Source organism: Palaemon carinicauda, chromosome 31 (genome assembly GCF_036898095.1).
Source record: "Palaemon carinicauda isolate YSFRI2023 chromosome 31, ASM3689809v2, whole genome shotgun sequence".
In the NCBI taxonomy this organism is placed as follows: domain Eukaryota; kingdom Metazoa; phylum Arthropoda; class Malacostraca; order Decapoda; family Palaemonidae; genus Palaemon; species Palaemon carinicauda.
In genome coordinates, this window is record NC_090755.1 from 67,651,264 (window position 1) to 67,661,784 (window position 10,521).

General features: G+C 34.3%; 1 protein-coding gene across 26 annotated transcripts in view; it reads left to right on the forward strand.

Annotated features, from left to right (window-relative positions):
* The first annotated feature begins 389 nt into the window (after positions 1–389).
* Positions 390–10,521, forward strand: part of Zasp52 (Z band alternatively spliced PDZ-motif protein 52) — a 128,979-nt gene continuing 118,847 nt past the window's right edge. For 15 of the 26 annotated variants that reach the window (XM_068355347.1, XM_068355346.1, XM_068355341.1 and 12 more), the window contains exon 1: positions 391–645. In XM_068355347.1, coding sequence (XP_068211448.1) covers positions 544–645 — 102 coding nt within the window. In that variant the 5' untranslated portion in view covers positions 391–543. Of the gene's footprint in view, positions 646–10,521 lie in introns of all 26 variants that reach the window. The other 11 variants (XM_068355323.1, XM_068355322.1, XM_068355326.1 and 8 more) reach the window with 1 other exon arrangement.

A 10,521-nucleotide genomic window follows, 5' to 3' on the forward strand; every position in this document is an offset into this window, starting at 1 on the left:
CAACGTATGAAATGCAGCTTAGAACAAACACAAAGATGATATAATACACCAAATAAGCTATTTTGATGTTTTTTTAAATATTTATTTTTAATATATATCACTGAATAATATCAATACATAGCATATCTTATGTTTTTTCACGTTGTTATTAAATTCTAAAAGAAAATGGGCTATCCTCCTTTGCCTTGAATGAAACTCATACAAATAAACCAATTGAGTAGTTAATACTATTATTTAAAGCAAATAAATTAATGAAAATTTATATTAACACTATAATAAGAAACTTTTATCCTTATAATCTAATATAAAAAGTCAATTATAAAACTTCAAGAATAAGTACAATAGTTTCTCAGGTATGGTGATTAATTTCTAGTTCGCGGGAGTTCAAGAAAGGTACTCGGCTCAGTCGTCTGCTCGCGTCCGATCTAGCGAGTGGGGCAGGCAGGCGGGATCAGGTAGTGCCGTGTTTGTCTTGTGAGAGAGACGCATAAGTGTTATTTAGTCTAATTCCTCTCGAGCGATTCACCCAACCAAGAATTAACCATGTCGGTTATGACAATAAAACTAAGTAAGGCCGAAGGCACACCATGGGGCTTCAGGCTACAAGGAGGAAAGGATTTTGCCACTCCTCTGTGCGTCCAAAAGGTATGTCACTTGAAATTAGTTTTAAGACTAATTTTTGTATTCCTTATGACCTCATATTAACAGTATCCTATTCTTGTAACATTGTTTTATCAGTCTTTTACAAATTTGGTCTCATTAATTAATAAGGCTAAATATTTTTTAAGTTGAATTCGCTGATAGGCTCTATAGTATTTTTCTGTTTTGTCACGTTTCAACAGAGGCCTAGTTTTAGTATTAGGTTTAGTATTTAGATTCAGTGAAAACTCAAGCGAGTTTTGGTTTGTAATTTTTAAACTTATTACAGTTTTCAACATTATTGTCATTGCTAGATTCTAACCATCGCGTCAAGATACTGTTGTCCCGTGTGCGACTTGACTCTTAACCATTTCCCTTCGCCCTCCCAATTTGATATTTCACTTCTCCCTGACAAGTTATTTTTATGATATCTTGATTCTCATAATACCCAGATTAATATAAGTGATTTAACTATAATATATTTGCCCCCAGTTTTAGGTTTTATTGAATCTATAGTTTTTCACTTAAGTATTTTTGTAATAGGTAGTCAAACTTAAAATTTATGAAAAGACCAACATTGATTGTGGTGTTTTTAGCAATAGATGCAGCTGAGGCACAAAATTTGTCAATGCATATGATTTAAAAGTTAGTTGGTTTTGTTTTATTTTTTGAATTGATTTGGGTATCGTTAATTTTCTTCTGTAGTACAATGAGTCGGTTTATTCCCCCCTTAAGGTTTATTTTTTTTTCTTAATCAGGGTGGGAATGGCACCTATGTAAGCGTTATGTTATGTTTGTGAAGTGCCAGAGCTTTATTAGCAAGATTCTTTAAAGCAAAGAATTAGATATTTGGCTAACGATGTAATCTATATAATTGAAGCCAGTCTTTAACAACCTCTTATTAATACTAGCTAAGCTATAACCCATGTTTTAAAAGCAGGTTGTTATAACCTCAAGGTGTCAAGATTAGATTTTTTTCCCCTATGAGTTATTTCTTTTATTAGATACTGGCACATTAGTGTGGCCTACGTGATTTATATTTTACCCCCTAGTGGTTGTTGTTTAGCCATTCTGCTCTAGGTGCCAGACTTCCTGAAGTCGGGTCTTTTAATACACTCGAAGGACCTTTCCCCTAAAGCTTGCCAAGTCGCGAATACAGACTTGTTGGTGTTTCTTAAGTTTGTTTTTTTTATTCTATTCTACCCTACAGTATTTTATAATGGAGTCATTTTTAAATACATTTTAAGTGGGTCGTGAGTTTTAAATGGTTGAAAGGATGTAACCGTGATTTGTAAGTGTGCCGAGGCCTGGCATTTGCTGGTAGGGAAACTGTTTCAACCGAGGGTTTTTAAAATTAGCCGTGATATCAGCTACCCCCTTCGCTCTCTTCAGCCAGCGCCTGTTCTCTCCACTGGCTCATTTGTGTGCTTCTTTTCTCCTTTTCTGTATGGCTTTAGCGCTTGTTTCAGTCCAAATTATTTCCTGTCGTTTGCTCTTGTATTGAAACCTGTTTGTTTATTTCAGTCTTTTTAAACTTTCCTTAAAATGTATCCTGTTGTTTTATACAAATTGGTAAGTTGTAAGTGCTTATTATAAGTATTCTAATACAGCCGTAGGTACTGGTGTAAGGATATTAGTTATGCTTGCCCACTTTCACTTTCTTATTGTATTGCACGCTTTCTAATGTATGATTATTTTTGCAGTTGTCATTTGTTTGTACCATACGTATAATTGTTAGGAGGACAGGATGGATATTGTACTTAGTACAAAGTTGAAAATGTCAAATTTCGGACTGACACACACATACACACACACACACATTATATATATTATATTATATATATATATATATATATATATATATATATATATATATATGTATATGTATATATATATATATATATATATATATATATATATATTATATATATATATATATATATATATATATATATATATATATATATATATATATATATATATATATATATATATATATATATATATATATATATATATATATATATATATATATATATATATATGATTACTATACCTGTATTTTATCTCTCTCTCTCTCTCTCTCTCTCTCTCTCTCTCTCTCTGTTTTAACCACCTTTTAATTTTAAAGTTTAATCATCTTATAGATAGTATTCCAAAGGCAGTTTAATATTCTCTTCACTGGGTGAATAGTTCTGCAAGCTTTAAATGTCTTTATCAATTTTTCGGTTGGAAGGACAGGAAAGCTATTTTATCACCAGACGAAAATTTCTCAGGGTATCAACACAGTATGGGGTTCAAATTTCGTCTTCTGTCTGAAGTACTTTGGTCATTAGTATCATTTTGCACTTATTTCTCTAATTATATTGCGTTAGGAGTTTTTCATTATAGGCTAGAATGTTTAGCATACGAGATTAGGTCGGAACATAGCTTAGAAGCTACACCTACATTTTCTAATAGCTTTGAGATTTGTTTTGCAAAGGGGTATTTTTCATTGATTCAATCAATGAATTTGTGATGTATTATCTTACGTTGGACGTTTGTGTATGTTGTATATCATTCATAATTCCTGCCGTCCTTTACATTCAGATCTTCCCAGATTGTAGCAGCATCTTTTAACCTGTACTGTATATACAGTTAATTCTAACATTCTTGTCTTCATCCTAAGGCTCTATGCTACCTAGAATTCTAGAATTATTATTCTAGCTGTACTCAGATTGTGGAATAATCTTCAAATCTGTAGGTTGGGAATTGGTGGAACTTTAACTTGCTGCAAATGCCTATGTTGGGCAGGTTGACATTAGTCTTTCCATATTGTGTATGACAGATCTAAAGTATTTTAACGTTATACACCTTAGGATGTTTTATTTTTATTCATTACTTTTCGTATATTTATTTCCTTTTTTCCTTTCGTCATTGGACTGCTTTCCCTGTTGAAGCCGTTAGCCTTGTAGTATCCTGCTTTTTTCGACTATAAATGTTGATAACAATAACCAGTTAATATCTACGGGTGGTGCTACTGTGTCTAGAAATTTGAAGGTTGTCTTAAGAATAGTATGATTGGCCCACTGTATCGTTGAATAGCACGATTGTTGAATATATATCACAGGATGTTATAGACATTCCTGATAGTATGTGCGATAAACAGTGTTGCCAAACTCGGATTTTGGATAATTGAAAGACTCATGATCGTGTGAAGTTTTGAAGTTATATGACATTTTGACAGTGAAAAGGACTGCATTCCTTTTGTATTCTTGGAAGTTTCATGACGCCAGAAATCTCTCAATCAATCAGTTCTTAAATAGAATGAGATCCCCCCCCTCTCTCTCTCTCTCTCTCTCTCTCTCTCTCTCTCTCTCTCTCTCTCTCTCTCTCGACTTCGTGGCTGGGAATGCACTTGAGATTGAATAATATAAATTCGATGGGGTGAGTGAAAAGGAGATTGAAGATGCTTAGAATTGTGGTAGGTTGTTCCTTGTTATTTTACGGTAATTTTGTCCCATTCTATTTTTGTGATGGAATGACTGATATCGTTCCTTTAAGGGGTATCTTCCAGGAAGTTTTGATTTACTTTTCTCAGACTGATGTCCGTTTCTTTAATCATCGTGGAACTGGGACAATTTAAAGTGTTCGTTCTCGATACATCATCCATAGTGCATGGTCGTCGTTAAACACTCCCCCCCCCCCACCACCCCCGCAGACCCACTTATAACATAGGTATCCAGTAACATGCCAAGGAAATGAGTTTGAGGGTTGTTAGCGTTGTCTTCTGGATAAGGAAGTATGCTGGCAGCAAGAGGAGGAGGAGAGACGAAGGTGGGACTTTGTGGAAATGGTGGGTGGCTGAGTGTAAATATAGCGCTTGTTCGGGGATACTTTGCCAAACTGCCGATTCCCCCCCCCCCCCCCCACATGGCCTGAGTCTTCTCTTAGAAGCTGATGTAAAAAAGAGAAATAGTTGAAAGAAGGTGGCGATTTGCTCTATGGATAAACTCTGCACCTGTTGTTTTTAGCTATCGGAATTGTTCTGAAACCGATTGGCACGTTCACGCAATTATGAATAAATTTGAATTTAGTCTTAGAGGGAGGCGGTAACCACCGAAACCTTTGGAGGGTGGGAGTGTGAGGTCCACTTTGGTATAACTATCCTGAATGTGTTTGTGGTAGTTGACATTAATTATGAAATCTAGTTTTCTCTAGGTTTTGGTATCTAAACCATTTTACATAATGCAATTTAAAAGCGTTCGTGATTTTGATTTTGACATTAACTGGTGGAGAGTAGGTTTGGAAAATCAACAATATAAAACATATCAGATTATCTTAGCTGATTGACAGGGGTGTCCGTTATATCCATTTAGCCTACGTTCCTAAACATAATGATGAATTTGAATTCCAAAGTACCTATACATGCATATATAATCTGCCGAGTCAACTTTTTAAAGTGTTGAATGTACAGGATTGTCAGGGAGCGGGGTGGTGTAGGGACGAAAATGCTTTTGAAAGAGACGACGATATAAGAAATACTATTAAGAGTCTGATGAAAGTTTTTAAGATACCATGAGATGACGGACTTGACGGCATTGAAAATGAGATACTGCACTACGTTGGTGATTGAGTGGCTGATCCGGGATTGCAGGTCATATCTGGAGGAGGGAAGAGGTTCCGAATATTGGAGTGAGTGGATTGAATGTTTAGTGCTTTACCATAAATCCGTTAAAAACATTATTAAGAAGTTACTCGGTATGTATGGTTATGATATTGAGAAAACCAGAGAGAGAGTGTTTTTATACAAGGAAGATATCTTACCTTATTGCCTTATTTTTTGTTTGGGTTCCCCCAGGTCCCTCAGTGTGAGGCGCCTCGTATATCCACCAGAGAGTTGCTAATGCATCTTCCGGTGTATTTTGCATCTTCCAGTCTTGGATGGTCTGTGAAATAGTGTTAAAAGGAAATTGCTGTATGTCGCAGACAGTACACATGCATGTACATTTAGGAACCCCTTATTATAAAAATTAATGGAAGTATTATCAAGTGGTAAGAATGGATGGTAAAGTCGGTAGGTTGTGAAAATAGAGACTATGAAGGCAGGAGAATGGTTGGTTTGCAGTAAAAGTTCCTGTAAGACTAGGATGGGCTGCCTCTAGGGATGTTATACATCTCCACGAAGTAAAATGAGGTCAGTCACAGGACAGGAGAGGCAAGGAAGGTAGCAGGATCTGTGCAGAACATTAGGAAGAAACTTTAATTATCTGTGGAATTCAACGTGTTAATATATAAAGTCAATATTTAACAACTGCTTTGATATGTGTGGATATAGTAACCAAATGAGAGGAAGGTTTAACATCGTTAAAAGCCCATATCAGATTTTTGACATGGGAAGTAATGGAAACCAATGGGTTGGTTCCAAATTCTTAATTGCTAGAAAGAGTAAAGAGGTTAGGATGGGTTGGATGGGAGATGGAACATAATGCTATATAGGTGTTAATGCGCTGCCAATGAACCTTTGATACATACACACACACACACACACATATATATATGTATATATATATATATATATATATATATGTATATATATATATATATATATATATATATATATATATATATATACATGTGTGGGTATATATATATATATATATATATATATATATATATATATATATATATATATATATGTGTGTGTGTGTGTGTGTGTGGGTGTATATATATATATATATATATATATATATATATATATATATATATATATATATATATATATATATATATATATATATGTGTGTGTGTGTGTGTGTGTGTGTATGTATGTATATGTGTGTGTGTATGTGTATATATGTATTTTTATATATATATGTATGTAAATATGTATATACATATATATATATATGTATATATATATGTATATATATATATATATATATATATATATATATATATATATATATATATATATATATATATATATGTATATATATATATATATATGTATATATATATATATGTATATATATATATATATATATATATATATATATGTATATATATATGTATATATATATATATATATATGTATATATATATATATATATATATATATATATATATATATATATATATATATATATATATATATATATATATATTGAAACTTAATAAAAGTGGAAGTTCTATGGTAATTTGTGTTTTCTTGTTTATTGTTTACTGGGATTCTCGTACCAAAACTTTTGTATATTTGTTGATGAACACATACACCGTGCATACGCCTACTCGGTAATCAAACGACTCCTGATTGTTGCTTGGGGTCACGTGACCAGTTTATAAGTCGCTGAAGAGGCTTTAATGGTTTTACATTATTTGTTCTAGTCATAAATTTTTTGTTTTATAGTGAGTGTAGGATTCAAGCAAGGATGCTTGGATATCGATATTTTTTTTTTATCTACTGTGCATTGCTTAGAAATCTTTTGGTTGTAGTGGGCGAATTAGAAAAAAAAGTCGTGATTTTGATGCCCCGACGAATATAGGAAGCTGACGCAGACAGGAAATGCGAGTGCAAATGCTTAAGGTGCGTGCGTTCGCCTGCACCTTCAGATTGTAAACCGGTTTTTCTCCGATCTACCCCACCCACCTGCTGGTTTTTATCCTTTATCCCTTCCGTAGTACTCTCCGTCCACTGGTTTCGATTCAAGAAGTAGGGTGTAATTTGGTTTAAAGAGTTCCTGCCGATCGGTGTCGATGTCATTGTTATTAATATCATCCTTGTTGATATTTGTTTATATTCCTGATGTATTAACTATTTCCATTCGCCGCTTGGCTTTGATTCAAGCTATGGCCGACTAATTGGTCTAAGATTACGGTGACCCAATTGTACGCCAGTTTACTCGTAATTGGTTTAATCTTAAGCCTAACTGCTCGAGTTGTCCACCTGTTTTAAGTTAAATCCAGTAAAGTTATGTTTACTGTCATTTGATTCAGACCATCGGCTTCTCTTGATAAAATGGATGACAGTGACGCTAACTCCATTTAAGTCAATTCACTTTATTTTAATTCTAGGCACATAATTCCCATCTAACCATATAACCAATGCACTTTTCGCCCTTGCTTTGAGAGAGTTTAGTTTACTGCTCATTGATTTAAAGGCAATCGTGTTTAGTGCTATTTCATTCATAAATTGAAATCCTAATGTTAAATTTTGGTTAAATATGTAGCCAAGAAACTATCGAAATATAAAGACTTGTTTACTATATGCTTATAGTTAGTCAATGGATGATTGGTTAGCTGCTTATTAATTTTTGAAAAAAAAAGTTATAAGCTGTCTCATAATTCTGGCCATCCTTTGCATTCAGATCTTCCTAGATGTACGGAGGTAGTACTGTGTAATTGTATGCAGCTAATTCTATGAATCTTGCCTTCGTAGTATAAGGCTCATAGGCTCAACATCACATAATATTCTAGAAATTTATCCCAGCTGAGACTAGATTGTGGAATAATCTTCCTAAGCGGGCGGTTGATTCAGTGAAGCTTCAGATGTTCAAACTTGCTGTAAATGTTTTTAGGTTGAACAGGTTGACATGACTTGATAATTTATCTATTTTAGCGTTGTTACTGACCTTAAATTATATATATTTTTCATTAGTTCTCTTATGTAATTTCTTCCCTTATTTCCTTTCCTCACTGGGCTACTTTTCCTGTCGGAGCCCTAAAGCTTATGGCATCCAGATTATCCAACTAGGGTTGTACCATAACTAATAATAATAGTGGCGTTTTGAAAGATGACATAATGGAAATTTGATCTTGACTGGTCGGAATTGGGCTTTCCGGGAAACACGTATTTTTCTATTGGTGTTGCATTTTTAAAGATAGCTTTCAATTCCCCTTCTTAATTGCTGTTTAATCGGCTTCTCTTGGCACAGTTACGTTGGCACTAGCCTACAGTGTACATGGCTGACCCCGTTTTTGACACTTGTAAGGTTCGGGTTGACGCCGCATGGCGTTGATGAATCATTAACAGCCTGTTGACGCCGTTGGACAAATTTATTTTGACGTTCGATAAGACCGCAGTTTTAAAAAATAATTCTTAAGATTCAGCAATGTTACAAACACTTAGGATCTTGAACAGTTTAATATTTATTAAAGGTGCAAATATTTTATTTCTGATGTAAGGGTTGATTCTTGGCATTAAGAGACGAAGGTTGTGAATTATAAGGTTTCTACAATTTAACAATTTTTCATAGTATTGACAGGCACGATTTGTTGAAAGATATATCATAGCCTATAATATCCGTTTTAAATTGTCAATTACAAATGTTACATTTGATTATTATACATTTTATTGCAAGTTTTAGAAGTAGTACTACTACTTGAGATGAAAAGATTTTGGGGGTATAATACGATGATTATCAATTTCAATGTCTCATATGCCATCTCTTAAGCAGCAAATTTCATTTTAATGTTTTCCTATACCGTCAACTTTCCTTGGAAAGTAAAAGTTGAGGGATTCTTAGGATGTTTATATGACACTCCAGCATCGGTAGATTTTAAGGTGCGGCGTCTTGTTCCTGGAGAAATCTCTGGAGATAAACTTGTACGTCAGGGAGATGTGTTTTGCAGTCATGGTTTTTGTAACTTCTTTTAATAAGTATTTTATTATTAATTGATTATGGATATTAACTTCCTTTGATATATCTTGCTGGCCATTTATTTTCACTTCCCCACAACGCTGATTGTCTTTCCTAGGCCTAACTGTATGTCCCAGCCATAACATCTCAAAATTTCCCTCTAGTGAAAATTTATATCAGCTGCGTGTTTGGATTCTCCCTATTGGCCTTTGTAAGATGATGATTGGTACGTAAAGCCATAGGTATGTCCTAGAGGTTTTATTCCAGCTGTGACTAAGTTGTGGAATGATCTTCCTAATCGGCTAGTTGAATATATTAACTTCAAAAGTTTTAACTTGCAGCAAATATATTTGTTCGAACCGGCTGAAATAAGTCCCTTTTTAGTGTTTTATATTGAAGATCTGGATTAATGTTGTTACTGTTCTTAAAATACTTTTATTACTTTTCCTATAGTGTATTTCCTTTCCTCACTGGGGCATTTTTCCATGCTGGAGAGCCCTTGAGCTTATAGCATCCTGCTTTTCAAACTAAGGTTGTAGCTTAGCTAGTAGTAATAATAAAAATATTATTGTATGAAAATAAGAGGCCATGAGTTCTGAGGCTCTGCAGTTTGAATGATCTTACCTCCCCTCTCTAGTTTGTAGTGCAGTCAACCCATTTTCATAAAAGTGTAAACTCTTATATAGTCTTCTTGTACATAGTTGCGATTCCGCCAGTAAAGTCACAGCAGTGAGAAACCAATTGAGACGTGCATAGTGGTTTACTAGCTAGACCAGATTTCCTAATATTGCCTCGGCAAAGGAGACAGTTTCCCCTTTGGCGGGGGAGATCTGGCAACCCTCGCTGAGGCCACTGTTTTCGTTTGTGGGTTATTTTCACGCCAGAAACACGATTCACAGAAGAGATTTATTAGTCGATGGTAGATAAGACATGTTTTTATACATTTCTGGTAACCAGAGATGGTGAATACTGAAGGGGATTTCTTCGCTTGTTTTGCCAAAATTGCCGACTGTGAAATTATAAGGTTGCTTCAGATGATAATTTGTTGTTAAATAGTTTTGTTTTTTGAAGTTTTCAAAGTCTCTCTCTCTCTCTCTCTCTCTCTCTCTCTCTCTCTCTCTCTCTCTCTCTCTCCCTCCAGTTGACGTACATGGAGTTTTTTAATCATCTGTATTGCGAGCTTTAACTAGATCCTAGTGTAACAATCTGACGAAATCGAGACCCCATACAAATTCTTCTAACGAAAACCGAAGCCGGGTGGGAA